The sequence below is a fragment of the Phyllopteryx taeniolatus genome, chromosome 10 (assembly GCF_024500385.1).
Source record: "Phyllopteryx taeniolatus isolate TA_2022b chromosome 10, UOR_Ptae_1.2, whole genome shotgun sequence".
Lineage (NCBI taxonomy): Eukaryota > Metazoa > Chordata > Actinopteri > Syngnathiformes > Syngnathidae > Phyllopteryx > Phyllopteryx taeniolatus.
The window spans coordinates 24,692,517-24,715,167 of NC_084511.1; the positions used below are offsets into that span (position 1 = coordinate 24,692,517).

The 22,651-nt window shown below is 42.1% G+C and overlaps 1 protein-coding gene and 1 long non-coding RNA gene across 7 annotated transcripts in view; one reads left to right on the plus strand and one right to left on the minus strand.

The window, feature by feature from the left end:
* The window catches only part of LOC133484831 (uncharacterized), a 33,947-nt gene extending 22,063 nt beyond the window's left edge, over positions 1 to 11,884 (minus strand). Inside the window, exons 1-2 of one of the 3 annotated variants that reach the window (XR_009790506.1) lie at positions 11,615 to 11,884; positions 8,069 to 8,303 (exon numbers count right to left, since the gene is read on the minus strand). This is a non-coding gene — a long non-coding RNA (uncharacterized LOC133484831). Of the gene's footprint in view, positions 1 to 2,792; positions 2,848 to 8,068; positions 8,304 to 11,614 lie in introns of those variants that run through there. The other 2 variants (XR_009790508.1, XR_009790507.1) reach the window with 2 other exon arrangements.
* sec24b (SEC24 homolog B, COPII coat complex component) lies at positions 848 to 20,838 on the plus strand. Of its 4 annotated transcripts, none has more exons than XR_009790505.1 (24): positions 848 to 1,281; positions 3,460 to 4,059; positions 5,047 to 5,169; positions 5,305 to 5,430; positions 5,851 to 5,934; positions 7,828 to 7,991; positions 8,087 to 8,271; positions 8,362 to 8,464; positions 9,506 to 9,632; positions 9,708 to 9,817; positions 10,837 to 10,949; positions 11,040 to 11,158; positions 11,949 to 12,004; positions 12,090 to 12,296; positions 12,861 to 12,984; positions 13,069 to 13,227; positions 13,295 to 13,468; positions 14,334 to 14,444; positions 14,537 to 14,712; positions 16,311 to 16,448; positions 16,524 to 16,666; positions 17,851 to 17,943; positions 18,320 to 18,423; positions 20,216 to 20,250. XR_009790505.1 is itself a non-coding variant. In XM_061787951.1 (24 exons), the coding sequence occupies exons 1-24, from the start codon at positions 1,209 to 1,211 to the stop codon at positions 20,325 to 20,327; spliced, it is 3,474 nt and encodes a 1,157-aa protein (XP_061643935.1). In that variant the 5' UTR covers positions 853 to 1,208; the 3' UTR covers positions 20,328 to 20,838. The 4 variants fall into 4 exon arrangements, 3 of the variants coding, with proteins under 3 accessions (XP_061643935.1, XP_061643934.1, XP_061643936.1); XM_061787951.1 differs by having other exon boundaries at positions 853 to 1,281; positions 5,851 to 5,922; positions 16,524 to 16,628; positions 20,216 to 20,838; XM_061787950.1 differs by having other exon boundaries at positions 854 to 1,281; positions 16,524 to 16,628; positions 20,216 to 20,838.
* Positions 20,839 to 22,651: the final 1,813 nt, after the last annotated feature.

Genomic DNA, 22,651 nt, shown 5'->3' on the forward strand with positions numbered 1-22,651 from the left:
TTTTCCTGAAATTTAATGAGCATTATAATTAATTACTGTACATGAAACTTCTTTATGAAACATTAACATACTATACAATAACTAAGTATGAATAAAATTCATGCATATTAGTAGCCATGTATAAAAAAAGAGTAGATCTTGCGGGACATTATATCCTTATATCATTTATGTTATTTCACCCCTATGCTTTAGCATCATACATAAAATTTCTTTACAACACACTGCTTGATAGCCTGTGTTTTTACTATTCTTTTAATTTGTACATGACTATTTTGGCATGGAATTTAGAGAAATTAAAAAGGTGAGGGGAGAAAGGGATTGTAATGCATGTTAGTCAGCGGTAGATGGCAGTATAGCAACCCTTAAACCGGACTACCGTGGTTCAAATGATGTGACTTCACTTCTGTTCAGACCCATTGGTCAAAATGCAGACAACTTTGATCATATAATCTGAAGCTACAGCACACATTTGTATTGATTCTTACTTCCTAAAAGGTCTCCCATATGAGAACATGAAGTCTATTTCCACGGCGTCGGTAAGATTATAATATAGCACTTGTAATTTTTACTGACGTTCTCCTCAATTAAAAAAAGAAAGACAGAAAGAAAAGCACACATACACATGTTGACCAGTACTACATATGTGAGTGTTTTGACAAATGTTAAGTTAATAAAACTGTTAAATTGTCATTTTTTTTCGCTTGCTTTTTGACAGGGGCCGTGACATGAGTAAAGAGTGTCCCAGTAGTATAAATGTTGACTCATTTGTCAAAGCCTCACACACAAAAAACGTTGTTACTCAATATAACTTCCGCTCACTTTTAACAGGTGAGGGTTGATATCTTGGAAATTGATGTTGCGTTCGCAGTCGGATTTGCAAATTCAGAGGGCGTTCGAGTGGCTTCTTCCCCAAGAGGAACTTTAAATTCCGATTCCCATGGAACGCACCGAAAGGACCGGCGGCTGAAGGTGAAGGCTCTTCAACATCCTGCCCCCGGAATCCTCACTCAACTCGGCCGCTGACCCAGCTCCGACCAGGGGCTGCCCGGGTCTCCTCTTACCATCTGCGGCCTCTCCTCCAGCGGGACATATACAAACAGCTCGGCGCCAGATGAGACTCTTGTGATTTATTTTATTTTATTTTATTTTTAAAAATATATTATTACTACCCAGCAGCGTATCTGTGAGGACGGGAGGCCGCCGGAGTGATGTCGGCGCCGGTGAACGGCTACGGTCAAACCCCTGCGCCGAACGGTGGAGCTGCTGCCCCCCGACAGAATGGTAAATCGGCCCGGATGATGCGATTAGCAAGCTTCCTGAGGTTTAGCATGCTAATGCTAATGGGATAGTTGAGTGCCTGTCGCTTCCAACCTGATTGTAATCACAAACGTGCTGTGGAAATAAGAACCACAACGACAGTGGGTAACATTTGTAATAAGTTGTCGTTTTCGATAATACAAGACTCCTACGTGCACCAACGTGACGCTAAGAACTCAAAAGGAGGATGCTAACATTCGCCTAGCGTAGATGAGACCTCTCGCGAGCCAGCTGTTAACTATGCAACACATTGCGCAGCTTTATTTCACAATTTCTAATTCATTTGCCTCAATTGGATACTGTTATAACCAGGAGTGTATAGTAAAGTGTTTCACATACAATGCTGTCATCTCAGTATTAGCAGTACACCAAGCTGTTGAGCCAAGATCTTCTTATCGCTCTTGTTTGCATCTAAGACCAAACAGAGATTTTTAGCCTATGCTTTGACTTTTTATTTGGCTCGATTAGCTTTGGTTAACAAGTCAGTCATGTTTCTATATTGGCCCAATATGGGTGCAATGTAAAGGCAGGGTTACATATGGAGCAGGTGCAGGACTACCATCCTCATGCATCATCTGTACAAATTATGGATTTTTTGTTGAATTTGACATCTTTCATCTAAGACAAAGCATTTAACAACAAAGACGAGAGGGCTGAAATGTTCGCTGGAGAGTTTTAACATGTATAACTTCAAAATGGCACCATGATGCAATTTTTTTAGACGTACGAGCTGTTAATTGACCATACGCAGGACTCAAAATTGGAATATTTTGGTTCTTTGACTCCCGTTGTAAACATTTCTTGCCCATCCCTCCAGCAGATGACTTCACGTACGGCTACGATTTCACACATTTTATGCCACAAAAAAATATGTTGGCGAGTTGGGATTGTTATATGAGGTGGATGTTTGTGTGCGCGGCGGGTTCAACGGGACCATTCTGACAAAATGTGTTTTTTACGTTACTTATAAGTTTTACTTCCCCAAAATACTTCCTAAGTATTTGTGTGCAGATATGAGTATTATTTTGTGTCTGCGTGCCTGTGAAATTCAACATTTCTGGCCTAAGCTCTTCTGAAAATTAAAATGTTATTTGAAATCCAGCACTTCAATTGGTCGAAAGATGATCTTTCATGAACCTTATGCAGTGTGCATGCATGCCTGGGTCAAAGTAGGGTCTGGCCCAAATTCAAAAATGTTTGTTATTGATGTTTGAATTTTTGCTCTTATTGGTCAGTTTAAATGCATCTCCTCCTTTCATTTGAGGGCCTTCAAGTTCACTAAAAGCTCATGAGTTTATTGAGCTCACTTTCACACCAGCGGCCATGCCTGAGACTGCATTCAGCCCCCTTTTTTTTTTTTTTTTCTCGACAAGGACACTTGTGAAGCAAAAACAGAACATGACCAACCTGCAAGGCCGCACTGGTTAAAATATAACTGTCATATGTTGTTATGACTTATTTAAGGCTCTAATTACCTCATAAATCCACTATACATGTCTGAGCTCTTCAGGCAGTTCCTTTGACCTTGATTCTCATTTTTTCTGACATGCACTGTGAGCTGTAAGGTCTTATATAGACAGGTGTGTGGCTTTCCTAATCAAGTGCCCTCAGTATAATCAAACACAGCTGGACTCCAATGAAGGTGTAGAACCAGCTCAAGGATGATCAGAAGAAATTGACAGCATGTGAGTTAAATGAGTGTCACAGCAAAAGGTCGGAATACTTATGGCTGTGTGATATTTCAGTTTTTTTTAATAAAACTCCAAAAATTTCAATAATTCCATTTTTTTCTGTCAATATGGGGTGCTGTGTGTACATTTAATGAGGGGAAAAAATGAACTGAAATGTTTTTAGCAAATGGCTGCAATATAACAAAGAGTGAAAAATTTAAGGGGGTCTGAATACTTTCCGTACCCACTGTATATACCTTTTGTGACATTTTAGTTTGGTGGTGTGCCGAGAGATTAAAAAATGTGTCGTGGCTCAATAAAGGTTGGGAAACATGACACTCCTCTCAATAGAACTGCTGCTATGATTAGTTTTGTAATGCTTCTAATATGTCTGCTACAAGTAATGATAATTTAAGCAGGTATTTGCACCACCAGATTTGACGCTGAAAGGATTCTCCTTTTTACTTCTCAGGTCCAGTTCAGACATATACCACCACGTATCCCGCCATGGGTTATTATGGGGCCCCACCTCAGCAACGGAACGACCCCACCATCCCGTCACACTGCATGGGCATGTCCAGCAAAGCCCCCGTCACAAACAGTGGCCACCATGTGAATAACTACTACCAGAATCACTGTCAGGTAGCACCCCCAAGCTCAGCGCCCCCTCCCCAGCAACACGCTGCTGCCGTTCCTTCCTCAGCACCTCCGCCAAGCGCCCACTACGCCCAATTCCAGCAGCAACATCCACCCTATGCCACTCCAAGAGCTTATTATGGACAGATGGCATACCACGCATCCCCAGCTCAGTCCCAGCAGCAACAGCCCACCTTGTTGCCGGCACCACCTAGTGGTCCCGGGGCCCCCCTCTACCCCATCATTTCCTACCCATCTGCACCAGGGACGAGCCAGTACGGCACGCTCGTCTCCAACCAGATGGGCACCACGCCTAGAACGATCCAGTACAGCAACCTCCAGCCAGGCTCTACAACAACAGCAGCAATGCACCCTGGGTACAATGTGGCCCCTTCTACTCAGATGGCATCAGCCGTCAATGGTCAAGGAAGCACAAGTATGTGCTTGTTGGATCTTTTGGTTCTTATTTCTAATGTGACATGTTTTGGAATAGTAACAGTTAAGCCTACCTTAGTAGAAGAAAGGTAAACGTAGAAGCGACTTGTAAGTCTTACTTTGTCCCACTTTAAAAAGCACTTTTTTCCCAGGGGTTCTCAAACTTTTTTGATCCAGAGGAAAAAAATCATCCATTCACACCTATGGATATAACTACATTTTAGTATGTAAAAACAGTGGTCTCAGGATGGAGCCTTGCGACACACCCATTGTACTGCATTTTGCTTATTCGGCAATCAATTTTTTATAGCGCTTTTCATAGATTAACTGGAGTTTATCCCATCTGACTTTTGGCTAGAGGAGGTGTATACCCTGGACTGGTCGCCATCAAATTGCAGGGCACATACAGTGGGAGGCAAAAGTATGTGAACTCGTTTTGGAATTTCTTACATTTCTGCATAAATTGGTCAATAAATGGAGTCTGACCATTTAAATCACAAGAATACACTGCTTTAAAAATACCACACAAATAGGCCTGTCATAATTTAAAAAAAAAAAGACTATACCAAAAACTATCACGATAAAGGATTATATCGTTGTGTTTTTATGCCTCGGAAATCATGAAAAATATAAGGCCCACCCTCGAGACTGTGTTTGGTCCGCTGAAGACAAGCCTTTCACCTATCGATCAAATATATCTTGCATGTTCTCCCCGTGTCTGCGTAGGGTTTCTGGTTTCCTGTCACATTTCAAAAACATGCAGGGAAAGTTAACTGAAGACTCTAAATTGTCCATAGGTATGAATGTAAATGTGAATGGTTGTTTGTCTATATGTGCCCTGCGATTGGCTGGCGACCAGCTCAGGGTGTACCCCGCCTCTCGCCCAGAGTTAGCTGAGATTGGCGCCAGGACACCCATGACCCTCGTGAGGATAAGTGATTCAGGAAAAGGATGGATAGATTTTCTCTTGTCTGCTTTCCCATCACAGTTGCAAGCACAGCCCACCAACACTACGACCATCAGGCCTCCTACGGCGGCACTGCGAACGGAGAACGACCACCCTCGGGAACTCCCACAACGTCAGTACATTCCTCACCAGGCCACCATCAAGGTAAATGATACATTGTTTAAACCAACACATACATTTAAACCAAACTGTAATGTCCTGAAGTTAAATGTTTACAACAAAGAAGAAATTGCTGAAAACCTCTGCTCGTTTTCTTCCCCCGCCTCCCGTTTCCATCAGGCACGCAGTTTGGCTATGTCGCTAATAGCGGCACGATCTCGGCCTCTGGTCCGACCGCAGCCCCCTCATCATCTAGCTCGGAGGATGATGAGGATGACGATGAGGAGGAAGAGGATGAGGAAGCAGGTCTGCTTTCGATTTAGCGTTTTAATATTTGTACGTGTACCTCATGTAGCTGTCATTCTGTCACGCTTCATTCCACTGACCTTCATTGTTCATGTTCCTATAAAGCGATTGAGCCATCTTGGTGTTTTAAGTGTACCAGAGCAGATATTCCAGTAGTGTCTTGGTCTGATTAACTCTCTCTTGCATCCCACTTGGGTGTGGTGTGGGACAGAACCATCTGTTCTTTTCAAGCATTCGTTCTTCCTTTTATGTTGTAGATTCCAAAGCACACATCTGCAACCAGGAGTTATAGTAGTATAATAGTAATACTAACAGCCTGACAGGATAAGAAGTAACAACATCCTGCCCCCCCCCATTTCCTTGTTTAATTTCATCCGTACCCCCTTGATTCTGTGACATGTCACCGTGATGCTTTTTCAGGCGGCGACACGTCATCTTCCACCACAGGCAGTGCATCACCGGTGCCCAACAGCTATGATTCCCTGGAAGAAGGTAATTATCCAGGTATGTACGGGGTCACTAACATGCTCTTTATTCCCTTGTGAGTCATGCGGCAGTGTCCAAAAGTTTATGACCACCACTAGCTTGGTTGTTTTATTGACATTTTTGTTCACGTTGTCATCTCCACAGTCAAAAAGTGGGACAAATGCGGGTGTTCACGTTTTATTATATTGCATTACTTTCATTAGTGTTCCATTCCATTTGGTTTTGAGAGAGTACACATTACATTGCTCAACTACATTATACTTGGAACACATACTAGCACGAATCGACAAACTATGGCGCGCTGAGTCTTTTAATCCGGCTCAATGACAATTTTACATTATCGATAGTCCTGTAATATTTTTTGCATAATGTAGCTAATTTTAATTGGTTATTTAATTTATTGTAAACTAATACATATTAGTAAACTAAGCAATTTCACATATACATTTATAAAGCACGTATATGTATATTTAATAAATGGTTAATTGTAAATGAATCAATTATGAATAATACAATTAAAATGAGAATTCATTCTATTGAACTTTTAGTTTGTATTTAACATTTTGTATTAAATCATTAATATTACACTGTAAAATGATTATAAAAAATACAATTGAAAATTTGAATGAATTATAATCCATCCATACATCCATTTTCTGAGCCGCTTCTCCTCACTAGGGTCGCGGGCGTGCTGGAGCCTATCTCAGCTATCATCGGGCAGGAGGCGGGGTACACCCTGAACTGGTTGCCAGCCAATCGCAGGGCACATATAAAAAAAAAAACAACCATTTGCACTCACATTCACACCTACGGGCAATTTAGAGTAGTCAATTAACCTACCATGCATGTTTTTGGGATGTGGGAGGAAACCGGAGTGCCCGGAGAAAACCCACGCAGGCACGGAGCGAATATGCAAACTCCACACAGAAATGCTGTTAATTGGTTCCATATGTGTATTGTAATGAGGATGTAAATTCCGGTAGCATGCCGTAATATTGTACTTCATAAAAAAGTTACAGTTATTACATAATTAAATTGAATTGAAAAGAAGTCAGCTGTATCAATTGAATGCTACTCCTACCGGTGTGCCCACCAACTGGATTGGCTCCTGCGTAGCGGGAAGGGGAGGCTACGCAGATGTAACGAGATGACAATCCCACACATGTATCACAGTTGTACAAAATAAAAACAAATAAGTTTGTTATGGTTAGGTTCAGGGCTAGGGTTGTGTCTTAAGACAGTTCATGATGGGTTAAAGTTGGTGGGGAAACATTACCGCCGCCACACGTCACACACTTCTTTTCCTGTCTGGAAGCAGTAGGGCGTGTTCTACAGGGATACAACAGTCAATCATACTGCAGCGGCGCCTGTCCTGGAGCCAGTCCTACTGGAGCAGGGCGTGTCCTGCCTAGAAACTATGTGGGAATCCTAATAATGCCTAGCGGACTGAAAGGCTAAGCTATGTGGTTGTTTTAAATGCACAAAGTGTAATTTTCTGTTTTATATTTAGTTACCCAATAAACTTCAACTGGGAGTGGCATTAAGCAGCTTGAAGCCTCTTTTTATTTATTTATTATTATTTGTTTACTATTTGCCAAACTGCCGCTCCTTGTGTTTTCAGTTGACTGCCACCAAACAGTGCTCGCATCTGGTCTGCACTCGCAAGTCAAAGCAAAAAATCGGTCGAGCGACGGATCGTATCTCAAACCGTCACTGTATATTTATTCATGTGAATTGTAAAATGTAATTGTACTCTGTTTTCATTTGTTTAACACAACGTCCCAACTTCATTGGAATTGGGGTTGTATATGGTCATAATAGCATTGCTAAAACAACCGATATAATGTACTGTACATATTCGGTGTGTATCAAGATAGTTAATCATTTTATGGCCAACAAACTCCCATGTAGATTCCATGCCACCTTCAGCCAATATGACCAATCAAGCATCACCCTACGGTAGCTATGGTTACCCCACCATGCAGCCAGCCTATGGAGGAGGACCAACCCCACTCACGGACTCGCAGGCTTCTCGAGACCTGCTTGGACCGTCAGGCTACCAGCAGTACCCACAGGTTCACCTCCCGCCTTCAGTCAAATGAATTATTTAACCTGTACATCAATTATACAGCAGAATAATTGCCATACTCACTATCTGGTTTGTGTTCAGCCCTTCCCGAGCTTGTCCCAGCTTTCTGCGGCACTAGGGGGGCTTAGCGGGGTCCCAGAGCTAGAGGTGGAAGCCCTCAGGCCTGTCAACCTTCTGCAGGAGAGGAACCTGCTCCCCTCAAGACCCCTGCAGGCCCCTGAACCCAACCTGAGCTCAGAGCTAAAGAAGGTCAACTGCAGCCCTCAGTATGTAAAAGGTTTTGACCGCTTCCTAAAGTCTGTAGAGGAAAAAAAAAATAGGATGCAAATCAACTTCCCTTTTCTCTCCTGTAACAGGACGTTCCGGTGTACCCTGACCAGCATCCCTCAAACGCAGGCTCTGCTCAGCAAGGCCAGACTGCCACTTGGCCTCCTGCTTCACCCCTTCAGAGACTTAGAGGTGTGGTCTGAGCTCTAAAGTAGATAAGCTACTGCTAAAGAAACACGTACAGAACCTTCATTGTCGAAAACGCCGTAAATTGTACAATTTGGAATTCAAACCATTGTCAGCAGCAAAACAGTATCTTACTAACAAGTCTCTGAATGTTTTTGCCGTAATACCGCAAATTTAGCATTATAGCACAATGCTCGAGAGCGGCTATAAACCCCACCCCATATATCGTGGGCCAATGATGAGCCCGGCTTCCATTTCTATAACAACCAATTGCCACAGCCTGCGCGTTGAGCTACGGTTCAACTTGCGGGAGCAGAACCTTGAGTCAGGGGAGAAAACAAATCGAGTGCCCATAAAGACAATAGAAACACTTTTACTCAGCAGTTCATACATTCACTGTCTGTATGTGGCAAATTGCCACATCACCAAACCCAAATCCCCCCGGCTTTTGATAGCAAAATAATAATGTTTACCGATATAACATGCTGTGAGTGACGCAAAGTCACCGGTTGTGACGTCAGTCATGACATTTCGTATTGTGCAGTGGCTGTTTACATGGATAACGGCGTCCTCGTCACACGTCTAAGATCTCTGTTGTAGTTTGTCACATTTATGACACACATACTTCTGCTAACTACCATAATACATACTCTGCGAAATCTATTAATATACATTAGCTGTTCATGTATAAAATGATTCAACTTGTATGACTTCCAGCCTGCAAGCGGCGCCATTTCCTCCTCATACATTGTAATGTGTGGGTGGGAACGAACTGGAGGTTGATCTTAAATGTAAAACAGTGCATCGCTGCCATGTACTGGCGGTTGTGCCTCATTAACATTGTTTCAAAGCCTGAAAATCACTTTCGAGCAGCATCAGTCTTTCACACACCCCTCCCCGTGAAAAAAAAAACGTAGACGTAAAAAGTCATCTTTGGCACTGAACATTTGAATTCTAATTGACAAGTTTACTCGTCTTTGGCACTGGATGATTTACCTAATGTTTCACCAAATATCCGTTGGTGTCTTAATAAATGTCTCTCTGCAGCAACTGCCAGTTATCACATCCAACACCATAGTTCGCTGTCGCTACTGCCGCACCTACATCAACCCCTTTGTTACCTTCCTGGACCAGCGACGGTGGAAGTGTAACCTCTGCTATCGGGTCAACGATGGTACAACTTTGTTTTATTTTGCGCTGCTTCTTTTAGTCATATGTTGATCTTTTTACTCTCTCTTTTCCATTTCAGTACCAGATGAGTTCATGTACAACCCAGTAACGAGGTCATATGGCGAACCTCACAAGCGACCGGAGGTCCAAAACGCCACCGTAGAGTTCATCGCCTCCTCAGATTACATGGTGAGGAACACTTTCTTGCTTTGACTTCTAGCTTTCTTTGAGTGCTTTAGTCCACCAGATGGCTGCCTCATTTCATTGAGCGCACAATCTACTGTAATGAGAGCCAATCCAAAATGAGTTCACGTTTGATAGATACTGTCACAGCAGAATTGTTTAATTAATTGTGGCCACTGTATTGTGAGCTCTGGGGGCATCACTTTTGAGACTACTTCTGTCCAGATGAAGGTGAGCCAATGTCAGAAGGGCAGGATAAGGTTTTTGGGGTGTTGAAGTTGATCATAAGGAAAATAGTGGGGTCACAAATTTTGACTGTTGAATCCCACTATTAGGCTATATTTTCTTGTTTATTTTCTCAGTGAATAAAAGAAAACTCAGTATGATGCAGTGCAGTTCTAAATCACACGCACACCAAAAAATTGTTTCTTATTTCCTCAAGTGGCTGCTGCTTTAATAGATATTGTGCACCAATTAACTGCCAGTGCCCCAAAGTACAACACACAATAAATAAATGCCACACCTCAAATAAATTCTTTCCTGTTTTCTCCCCTCAGGAAAATGCCACTAACATAGTGGTGGTGTTTTCATTCAGAAAAAATAAATAAATAATATAATTGTCATATGTAACATGATTAAATTCCATAATTGTAAATATAATTAAGTATACATCAATATAATTATGAAATATTGGAGATGTAATTCAAATATTGGAGAAATTCTTATTTCAGTGAATTAAATTCCAAAAACTAAAATAAATAGCAATTCTACAAAATGTAAATGTATTTAAATGTACTTGTGAGTAAAAATATTATTAAGATAACTGTAAAAATGTGCATAAAATAAAGAGCTCTTTCGCTAATAAAGACCAAACTTCTAATAATTGGCTCTCTGTGCCATGAGATTTAATTTTTTAAACTGCGCTTGTATTGGCTGTCCTTAAAGATTGTGTGCGGGTGTACCTAATGTTCTTACATTACTATGCAAACTTCACTGCAATGCTAATCCTAAACTTGCATCGACAGCTACGGCCCCCTCAGCCGGCGGTCTACCTATTCATGCTGGACGTTTCCCACAATGCCGTGGAAAGCGGGTACCTGAAATACTTCTGCGAGTCTCTCATGGAGAACCTGGATAAGTGAGTAACAAAGTCGTCAAAAAAAGGTTGTGGGGAGTTCTGCCTAAAAAAACGACAGCAGGGGTTAAAAACAGGTGTGTTGTTCCTCAGGTTGCCTGGAGACTCGCGCACCAAGGTGGGATTCCTCACGTTCGACAGCAACGTCCACTTCTACAACCTTCAGGAGGGACTTTCCCAGCCACAGATGTTGGTGGTGACTGATATTGATGGTACTGGGAGTTTGAGTTCTCATAATCAGCATTTCTCTTTATTTATAACATAAGAACTAATTTAAGGAAACTTATTACTGTCAGAGTTTGTTTTTGCTTTCATCAAAACACCACAATGATCAAGAAATATACGTCACTTTTCACCTCCTATTTAAAGCCTCTGAAATTCGCCTGTTTTGAGGAGGCAGCAGGGTGGCTACTAATTGAGCCCCGAGTCTCGAAAAAGCAAGTTGAAGCTTATGCAAGTCCCCATAAAAACAGACATTTTCAGTTATTTAGCACCAGCATTACCCTTGTCAGTTAGTGTGCAGATCTGTGCACGTGGCGGCGCATGAAGCAAGCACATTGCGAAATACTCCCCAACTCCCATGTCGACAAATTGACTGAGTTTGTGCTGCTCGTCAGAAGTTAACGCTAAACTGTGCATCCAAGAAAATGTATTGCAGCTCTGCTTACCATTTGGCTTGGATGTAGCGTTTCAGGCAGCGTATTCCGACCGTGGCTTGAAAAAGACGGATCTTTCACCATGCTACCTCCAAGTCATGGGTGGATAAAGTTGGTGAAGGGGGCGGTATTATTTAAATTAGCCCAATCGTGACATCACAGTTCACCAAGTTTCAGAATGGCTCACCTGAAGGCACAGTTTCAGAAATAGGCAGCTTGCAAATTATTTGTCGAATTTCACTTCATGTGAGCAATTAAACAATTATTCAAACAATTAAAGAAAATTACTCCACAATATGTATTTGTATTTAAACCTTTTTTTTTTTTCTTTTTTTTTTAACTGCAGATGTCTTCATACCATCTCATGATAGTCTAATGGTGAGCTGGAAGGAGAGTAAAGAGGTACACTGTCCCCCTTGTTAAAATCTTTCATAGCATTTGAGGGCGAATTATATTGATGTCTCTCCTGTCCTCCCCCTTCATCCAGCTGATCAAGGACCTGCTGACCTCCCTCCCCGCCATGTTCACCCAGAGCAGGGAGACGCACAGCGCACTGGGCCCCGCCCTGCAGGCCGCCTTTAAGCTCATGTCGCCCACTGGCGGACGCGTCAGCGTGTTCCAGACGCAGCTGCCCACGCTGGGCGCGGGTTTGCTGCAGTCCAGGGAGGACCCCAGCCAGCGCGCCAGTGCCAAGGTAAAGCAAGAAAGTGAGAGAAGTTTCCTGGTCAAAGAATAAGGTTCTTTTTAAAACCAAAATTTGATATATCGTATGCGGTCATTAGGGCTGCGGGTGAGCTGGCGGAGAACACCCTGAACTGGTCGCCAGTCATCACAGGGCACATAGATACAAACAACCATTCACACTCACATTCCAACTTACGGGCAATTTAAAGAGGGAGCCAGTATACACGAAGAATAGTATATTGGTCCTGCCTGCAGAGTAGGGTGCAACCAAGTGTTTTTTTTATTTACATTTTTGTTATGTTTTCATTTGTTGTACACAGTTTATACTACTGTATTTTCACATGTATACAAATAATCAAGAAATTGTTCTCTTGAGACACAAAACATGTACCGAAAATGTACTGAACCATGGTCCAAGAATCGAGGTACGGACCATACTCGAGTCTATCCCATGTTCATGACATTTTTCACGTTACTGTACAGACGTGCCACGGCTCCTCTAAGAATGGATATGCTGCTGTTCTACTTTCTACTGGTTTGTAAAGAGTCTTTTCCCCCTCTAACATGTTTGCAGGCAGTGCAACATCTTGGGCCTGCCACAGACTTCTACAAGAAATTTGCACTGGATTGCTCAGGACAACAGATCGGTGTTGATCTTTTTCTGCTCAGCTCCCAGTACGCTGACCTCGCCTCACTGGGTAAGGGTCTCAACTTTCCGCAGTGGCTTCCTACGTGACGAGGAACCATGTTCACTGTTGTTGTCTCTCCCTTTTACTGTCCAGCATGTGTATCCAAGTACTCTGCAGGCAGCATCTTCTACTACCCCTCCTTTCATCACATCCACAACCCAGCCCAGTTGGAGAAGTTCCAGAAGGATCTTGAACGCTACCTCAGCAGAAAGATGGGCTTCGAGGCAGTCATGAGAATACGATGCACGAAAGGTAACCCTCTTAAAAAGATTTGTCTGCTGTGCCGGTTAAGATTGCTGACCACCATTTTTGCCCTCAGGTTTATCCATCCACACATTCCACGGCAACTTCTTTGTGCGCTCCACCGACCTGCTGTCCCTCGCAAACGTCAACCCGGACTCTGCTTTCGCTGTCCAGATGTCGATCGACGACTCGCTGGTCGACTCTTCTCTGGCCTGCTTCCAAGCAGCTCTGCTCTACACTTCAAGTAAAGGTAAGATCATCTTTGACTCATTTGCTGCCAGCTGTTTTCAAAGGAGAGTTCCCCATATTGCAAGCTGTTTTAGCACTTTTGACTGATCTTTCAAGACGCACAGAATCTCTTTCTGTGACAATATGAGCACCAAACCTACAAAAATAAAGAGTACACTTTTCCCGGAAAAAAAAACAGCTCTCTCTCCAATCAGTAATCAGCAGTAGAGTGGGTTGTTTTCACCCAAAACACCGGATTCTGACCAAAAAGCTGGGAAAACAAGCTATTTGTACAAGGAAATGACACTTTGGTGCTAATGTTTGCTTTTGTGACACCTCAAACTAGAAAACAACAAAAACAAGGCTGAGAAGAGGGTTTTGATGGCAAAATAATAGTTTACAGATATACAACTATGAAACACGCCGTGAGTGATGCTGACTTGCCGCATGATTCTTTCCATGATCTGTGTCCTCTATTCTCACGATCGCGACACAAACTTTCTCCTTCCTACCCCAACACATACTCCGTTCATACAATAATACATGTTCTCTATTCCAAGTGAGATGGCTAAACTTGTCTACCTTTCCACAAGTTGGCGGTATTTCTCTCCCCAATAATCGACATGACAGGCCGAGTTTCACTCCCTAATCTTTATCTTCTATTCAAAAGCTGTGCTGATCTGCACACTTAAATTCATTTTAGGCATTTACCAGCTTTTATTGTGGACAAATAAACATATTTCTCGCCCAAAGTCACCTGGGTTGGGCTCCAGTTCACCCGCAACCCTAAAGAGGTTAAGCGCTAAGGAAAATGGGTAGATGATGTTTATGGTTGTCAAATGACTGCATTTTAGCTTCCAATGGTGCCTGTCTGTTTATTACTGCAGGGAAGCGGCGTATCCGGGTCCACACTCTTTGCCTGCCTGTGGTCAACCAGCTGAGCGACGTGTACGCCGGCGCTGATGTCCAGGCCATTACATGCCTGCTGGCCAACATGGGTGAGTTGCCGGTATTTGCCTTTCAGCTTCTGCACACCTTTTGTGAGCTTATGTTTTTGTGTTAATACTTCATTTTGTGTTTTTTGTAAAAGCGATCGACCGCTCCGTATCGTCCAGCCTGTCGGATGCCCGGGACGCTCTGATGAACGCAGCAGTGGACTTTGTGAGCGCCTACAAGAGCAACGTCTCCAACCTGCAGCACTCCGGCCTCGTAGTGCCAGCCGCCATGCGCCTTTTACCACTTTACATACTCTCTCTGCTTAAACAGGTGTGGCTGCCTTTTATGCAAATGGTATTACAGTGTCAGAGCTGTCAAATGTTACAGAACATCCAAAATCTGTATTTTGTTAGGGAAGTCACTGATTGCTAACTCATTCTGCCCATAACACTGATTGTTCGGGATATTTTTAGAAATCCAGATGGCCCAGGACACCAAGAAGCTTCATACAATGGCCAGGACAAATTTTATAAATGAATTAAATGAAAGAAACACTATAGAGTGGAACCTCAATAGAACAGACTAATGGGGGCGGAGAGTAATCCGTTATAGCTTATTGTTACATTAAAGCACTTTTTTTTTTTTTTGAGGCCTTATGCACCCATATTACTGTACAGTACAAAATTGTTTTGTAGTTTTTTTTTTTTCATGGCCTAAAACGGCCAGTACAATACAAAGTTATTGTAAATATAAAGAAAGCTTAAATGTTTGAAAGTTTCCCATTTTATCCAAACTTAGCATACCGGTGTGCTTGGTCATGGTGACATTGTTGACGTACAGTCCTTATTGTAGGAGGGTCCCTTTCATGCGACGTGAGGAATTAGTGTGCTTCCTAGTTCCAAATCTGTTGCCAAAGGCGAACCGCTTGACAAAACAAAAAGTTACTAGACCAAAAATAGCATGTTCCATATTCCAGAGAGTTGTGTTTTTACTCCTCCGACTTAACGCATGTCGCTCTCTCTCTGCTCTATGTGCAGTAATAGATAGCTAGATAGATATAACCCTCATCACATGGCCGCCACGTCAATGCGCCACATTCAACATGGCCACCACGTATATCTGTGAACCGGAAGTACATCAGTCCCATTCTTTGCCTGCATTGCACCACAGCGCCAGTAAACAACAGCAGCCAATTCTGGAACTAACAGACTTGGTCAACGGCATTTTAAGTCACAATTGGAAACTATTTTTGGACACATTGTTAAGTCCAGGTGGTCCATTTTATCCGATATTCGTTATATCGGGGTCCGTTTTAACGGGCTAATTAAACTAAAGGTACAGATATTTTTGACGATGGTACAACCCCAATTCCAATGAAGTTAGGACGTTGTGTTAAACATAAATAAAAACAGAATACAATGATTTGCAAATCATGTTCAACCTATATTTAATTGAATACACTACAAAGACGATATTTAATCTTCAAACTGATAAACACTGTTTTTAGCAAATAATCATTAACTTAGAATTGTTTGGCTCATATACTTTGATTCAGGCTGTAACTGTGTCCGCCATTACAAGGTTGATGCAATAAATACATAAAAATAACAAATATTGGAGCCATAATTTAAGAGCAATTATGATTATAGACTATGAGTATGTTGTGCAATTGAACAGTATACGGAATTATTTTTATCCTATTACATAACATACTGTGATAACTGTCCCGCTGTAATGTTCTTGACATAATTTTAAAAACATGGAAATTCAGACAAATTGTTCTGGAAGTGAATATGTGTAGGTTGTGCAGTGTTCCTTTCCTATATCGCGGCTCACCTACCACAGCCCTACTGTATCACAGCTTTTTTTTTTAATGTTGTCTCTCGGCGTTTTGATTCACGCCGCTCTATATGCAATTTGCTTCTCAGAGAGCGTTTCGTACAGGAATGAGCACACGCCTGGACGAGCGCGTCTTCGCCATGTGCGAGTTCAAGACGCAGCCGCTGCAGCAGCTGATGCGGATGGTTCACCCCGACCTGTACCGCTTGGACAACGTGTCTGACCAGGTGAGTAAGCTAACCAAAAAAAATATATATTTTTTTTTCATTAAGTTGATTGCAATTGATGTGGTTGACCTGCAGGGGGCGCTCCACCTCAACGACAGGCTGGTCCCACAGCCTCCACTACTACACTTGTCTGCAGAGAGGTTGAGCCGAGATGGAGCTTTCCTCATGGACTGCGGCAGCGTATGTCTCCATTTTAAAGTTAAACTTACAATTCAACTGTGAGTTGTTCAAAGACTTCTGTGGTTGTTCATTTAAGATGTTGTTCTGCTTTTAGTTACATCCCCCTGCTTTCTGCTGAAGCTGGATTAGCCTAGCTTTTATTTTGTCATCAGCAGTGTAACCTGAGATTCTGTATATGGTGTATTACAAGTTACTGTCTTGAAAGTAATCAGTGATATTACAATACTATCTTTGTAGCGTGTTTATTATTTTTGATTTACTTTCAAACAACTGCAGAATTCTAAAATGTTGCTTAACCAATATGCATGTGGTCTTTAAAAAGATGACAGCACCAAAACGTTTGCCATATAATTATCTTAATAGGCCTGCTTTCTGTTACACAATTGTACTTGTTCATTAAATCAAACAAAAGCTATTATGAGTTGGTTTTCGGATGTATTTTGGACAAATATGAATTTTGTCTATTAAAATTTTAATTTAAAAAAAAAAAAACAAAAAAAAAACTACAAATTTATTTCCATGTGCGTATACTAGACAATCAGTGGTGCTGCTGTAATGGTTGACGTCAATTTCGTCCAATGATGCATCAACAGTGACACAGAGAGGAGTAATACATGCGGACTGACACTTTTTATAGCTCTCAAAAAGTGGGCAGAGGAAAAATTAGATTAACAATAATATTTTAGTAATACCTTGAACCCCCTATCTGCCCTGGAGACTAGTTGTTGTTGACTCGAGTCGCCGCTGGTTGCGTAAACGTCTCATGGAGTCTCCTGGAGACAAGCTGGGTCTCCAAGGAGTCGCCCTGGAGCCCTTTTGGAGACTCCTATACGCTCACTATAGAAAGCAAGCAAGCTTAACGTGGCTTAACTCATTCATTGCCAGCCCTCCCCGTTAACATGGATATTTGACGTCAAAAGCCGTCAATGGCAGTAAATGATTTTTAATGTCACAAAACTGTAATCAATCCTCAACAATATTTATATGGACAACTCTACTTAATGTCCACATCAACCTCTGAAAATATTAGAATGATTGCCCCAATATTTTGGATTTTATGGACATGAACCATTTTCCTCTCTATAGCTCACTGTATAAAAAAAAAGCTTAATGTCACAAAACTGCGATCAATCGGCACCAACATTTATGTGGACATCTACTAAAGTCCACTTAGTAGTACTCCTACCCCTGGTGATGTGTTCTTTTGCTCTCATTTGTGCAGGTGTTTTACCTGTGGGTTGGCAAATGCTGCAATGAGATGTTCATCCGAGATGTTCTGGACTACCCCAACTATGCTTCAATCCCCACCAACATGGTCAGTTAGGAGACCTTTTTACACATTACATTAAACGAGTAGCCGTGGGTTCGGTGTACATGAGTTTCACTGGAAGGTGCTCAGTGTTTGTGGGGGGGAAAGCATGTGCAGCAAATCAGATCTGCTGTTGCTGCTTTTTTCGCCTCTAGAATATTCCGCCCGACTGGACTGACAGCAGCAGTCAGCGTGTTTACCTCCCTTTTTCACAAGGCGGGTTGACGCCTCCCAGAACCACCTACGTGCCAAACATTCCAAACTGCCTTTTTTTCTGTGCGCCGCATTGTGTGGCTGAATCCCATTTGTAGCCGTGAAAAGCGTGTTTTTGTTGTTGTTGATTTTTTTTTATTGCCGTTTGTGGTGATGCTGTTTCTGGCAGAGTTGCATTCCTGAGCTGGAGACGTTGCTGTCGGAGAGGGTGCGAGCGTTCCTCGACTGGCTGCAGGACAACAGAGCCTTCAGCTGCATCTTGCACGTCATCAAGTAAGCGCTAAAACACTGTGTCACACTAGCCCCTTTTATGCTGCCTGCAAATGCAGGCATTTTCTACCTTTTTTCCTTTTCTTTTTTTGTCACTGTTCTGCAGAAACACATTGTCTGGGGGGGGGAAATACCATCCATTCATTTTCTTTAGCACTTGTCCTCATTAGGGTCCCACCCTACTTTGGGTGAGCGACAGTTACACCCTGGACAGGGCACAGATAGCATTTACACCACATTGTAGTTATAGATTTTTATAGTATTTTCTAGGGGAAAATGTTGGTACACATTTTATTTGGAAAATGATAAGAACCAATGCATTTAGCAAGAAACATGAAGTAATCACACTTTGTGTTTTAGTGAGCCACATAAAGTGAAGCAGCTAACCGGATCTGGCTGCTGGACCTTGATTGTGACAAGCTGTGATTTAGTCTGCATTGAGCCTAACATGCATGTTTTGAGAATGTGGGAGGAAGCCGGAGTACCCAGAGAAAGTCCACGCAGGCACACGGAGAACATGCAAACTCCACACAGGAAGGAGGGAGCCAAGATAGGAACCAAGCCAATTTAGTCTCTATTTGTTTAAAACCATTAAAACCTCACGGCTACAGAACATTGCTTCTTCGGCCTGTCCAGACACCAAACCAATCGGGCTAGGAGTACTTTTGCGTTAGCACTACGTAACATAACTTTCCTTTATACAGAATTCCCTACTTAACGCAAAGGGGACCTGACACGTTGTCGTCAGCTTTTTGTCACCGTCGCAGCAATTTCTTGAGAGGAAGTTCTTCTCCGTGACGTGGGCGTCTTCTTCCTCAGGGAGTGCATTGTTTGGGCCGCCCCCCTCTCTTTCCTGAGCACCATTGTTGTCTTGCTCAGCACTGTTGTTGTCCAACACTTGGACTGATAAACATATGCCATGCAGATTTAAAGTCTACTTGTTAAACTTGGTCTCTTTGGCAAGTTGCATCATTTCCTCTGAATACAAAGGTACTGTAATAAGACTACATTAACAACAGCAACCAATAACAAATCACATTATATGAGATTTGACACTGATCTGTGTCGGAACATTAAATTTCCATTTTGCTGTCAAATGTGCCATCTGAATCTGATCTGGATTGGAATGGATGTGAACATTATATTACATTACATTTAGAGCAGTGGTCCCCAAATACCCGTCATACCGGTCTGCGGGTCATTTGGTACCGGGTCACATGGATAGATTGGGGGGACCCTCTTTCTCCCCCCCCAAACCTAAACGCCCCCACCCCCCTCATCGTCGCTTACCTTTCGATTGGGAAACTACGTCGCCACCACGAGATCTCTCCCTCCAAAGGTCGCTTCATCCAACGAGAAGAGTGGCCCTAACGGATTAGTATGCAGCAGGATGGCCGTTTGACCAACCACACCGGGCAACAAAAACAACCTGTTGTTGATGACCATCCCGAGTAATAATAATAGAGTAGAAAAGAATACATATTAATGTGGGAAAGGCAATTTTGGTGAGGGAAAAAAAAAAAACTCAAATAGAATTTGAGTAATGTGGGAATTTTGGAAATGTGTTTTCAAGGACTTCTGAATGAGCTGAATATTTTGAATGTGGAAGGGGAACGATGTGGACATTTTGTTGAATGTCTCGTTGGGAATGAATGGGGAATTTTTGGGGTGGTTTTGAAATGAGAAAAATAGTACGCCGGGAAGTGTGACATTTTGGAATATATTGAAGTTAGAACCTGATCCAGTTCTCTTAATGGCCAGGCATTAAATGCTGACTTTCTTTCTCCTTCTTAAGGGACGACACCTCGGCCAATGCGACCTTCTTCCAGCACCTGGTGGAGGATCGCCCAGAGTCGGGCTCCTCCTACTGTGAGTTCCTGCAGTACATCCAGCAGCAGGTATCCTAGTCACAGGCACATGATCGGAGTGGGAACACTAGTGTGATTGGACCGCACAGGAAGGGGGGGTGGCGGGGGGCGGGGGCCAAGACGATAAACCACAAAGGAACCTCTCCCGCTGCCCTGTAGCTTCTCCTTGAAATGGGACTAGAAGGGAAAATGGAGCCAAGAAGATGCCACTTTTGTCGTAGCGCTGTAGTGCTGTCCTTTTGTTTTTTTTAAGATTTTACTGACTACTGAAAACAATGACGATGGGAAGCGTTTCACTGGCACCCTGGAAGAGCTTCCTGTCGGGAGGAACTGATAGCGATTGGATGTTGGATACCCTCATTGACCCATCAAGGAGGAGGGGGGGGGGGGGGAGACCTCCCCCTGTCAAACTGTTTTGTTTTTGTTTTTTGTTTTCCTCCCCTTTCATCCCAGTCGCTAAATGTACTATCCTCTTTGTAACTACTGAAAAAAATCTTTTACAGACGATAATTTATGAAACAGCTTATTAAATAAAAAATGACAAACCCAACACTGACAGATTTTTAATCACGGTCATTTTTGTCTACGAAAAGCTGTCATTACATCACAAACGGTCGCCCCGTTCCCCTAGTTTCCACTCTGCTTGCATCATCCACCACACCTACCATTACCTCATCACTTCTGCAGCCATTTTAATAGAATGTTTGACTTTGGAGAAAAAAAATGCTCTTTGTGTGGAAAATCTCTTTTAAACGCTTGTAAACAAACACTGTTTGCGGCTTTCAGTTTTTCTCTGTCAAAATAGTACAGCAGTAAACTGAAACCAGACGCTAACGAAAATGAGGAGACTGAGGGCAGCAAGACCTCTGCAGCAAAGTGGAGACTGTGGCAAATGTCACTGATGTGTTATTATTTTTGCTTAAATTAAAAAATATATATTTATAGTAATATAATCGCTCAAGGAGAATTTCTAAATTTTAGATTTTCTGGGCTTGGGGAAATATACATTTTTAATTGACCTTTTCGCACAATTAATATGCCTTGCAATCGAACAAAATATCATCAAGACGCATGGGGTTGGCAAATCTTACGAGACTTCATATCTGTGAGCATCGGAAGGATTACAATAACTCTTACTAGTGTTTTTCTTTGTCTTATGTTTATTTGTGATACCACAACAGAAGGGTAACAGTGATGGCAAAAAAAAAAGGAAAAAACAGGAAAGGGTGTGGCTGCTCAGTAAAATATAAGCAATACGAATGTATTTCAAATTAAAGTAATTTTACCAAGCAGGTGCTAAATTAAAGTAAATAATATGTAGTTGTTAGTAGAATGCAAACTACTAGCATGAAAATGACCATGAAAGCACATTTTGAATTGTTGACGCCTATTGTCACAATAATTTCCAGTAGCTCAGAAACAAAATGCCGTCACTGGAATGCTAAGAAGCTAATGGCGTGTAAACACACAAACACGCTCCATTTGCTACATTTGAGTGTGCCTCCTCCATGGCCTGACTGCTGCTGTTCTCAAGGGACACAAAATTTGTTTTGTTTTCAAATATGCATCATCTCATGCTTCTAACAGCTGCCAACCATTTTGAAATAGTAAAACATGACGGAAAATGGGAGATGATGTGCAAATCCATTTGGAAATGTGTCGGCAAATTCCTGCAAATCTCAAACCTGGCCTCGACTTCGCATGCTTTTCACCCCAAAATTGGATTTATTAAAGTTCTCTTATTGTTTCCAGCCTGCGGTGCTGTCAGATATATTTAACCTCCAGCACTGACTGGTCCAACCCTCCACACGCTCTGCTGCCCGTCGTCTCATTCCTACAAAACCCTTTTTTGACATGTTCAGGAAATTAGTGTTCATACATGGTACCTTTTTTTTTTTTTTTTTTATTTTTTATTTTTCCCCTTTTACAATAATAGGAACTGACTCACTTTTTAATTAAATTCACATAGAAAGTAAAAACATGCTAACATATTTTCGTGGCGTCTGAGTACATTTTGGAAAATGCAGAAAGCTATGTTTAAAATAAAGAAATTAAAAGAACAATCAGGTTTTTGTATTCGCTTCCCAAACGTGTGAAGTAAATTGACATGAAACCACACTGTAAAAATGTAAACTGATAGCTGTTCAGTCTGGAAAAAGCATGGACCTTTTTTTTTTTTTTTTTTTTTTTTTTTTTTAAAAGACAGACCCAAAATAATTGGAGACTAAGCACCATGCTAATACACCTAATGATAATGTTAGCATTGACGCTAGCGCTTACAAAACACAGTGTCCTGGCCGGTGGAACAATATTACAGTGGTAGCTTTTGCTAAAGACATTCCTCAATAAATTTAAACCGTTTA

What these genes read in the sequence shown, in the direction of transcription:
- sec24b (XM_061787950.1), top strand. Translation starts at nt 1,209, where the DNA reads ATGTCGGCGCCGGTGAACGGCTACGGTCAAACCCCTGCGCCGAACGGT. An exon ending in CAATGGTCAAGGAAGCACAA is followed by an intron (nt 4,060 to 5,046) that starts GTATGTGCTTGT and finishes TTCCCATCACAG; the next exon opens with TTGCAAGCACAGCCCACCAA. An exon ending in GCTCTACACTTCAAGTAAAG is followed by an intron (nt 13,469 to 14,333) that starts GTAAGATCATCT and finishes TTATTACTGCAG; the next exon opens with GGAAGCGGCGTATCCGGGTC.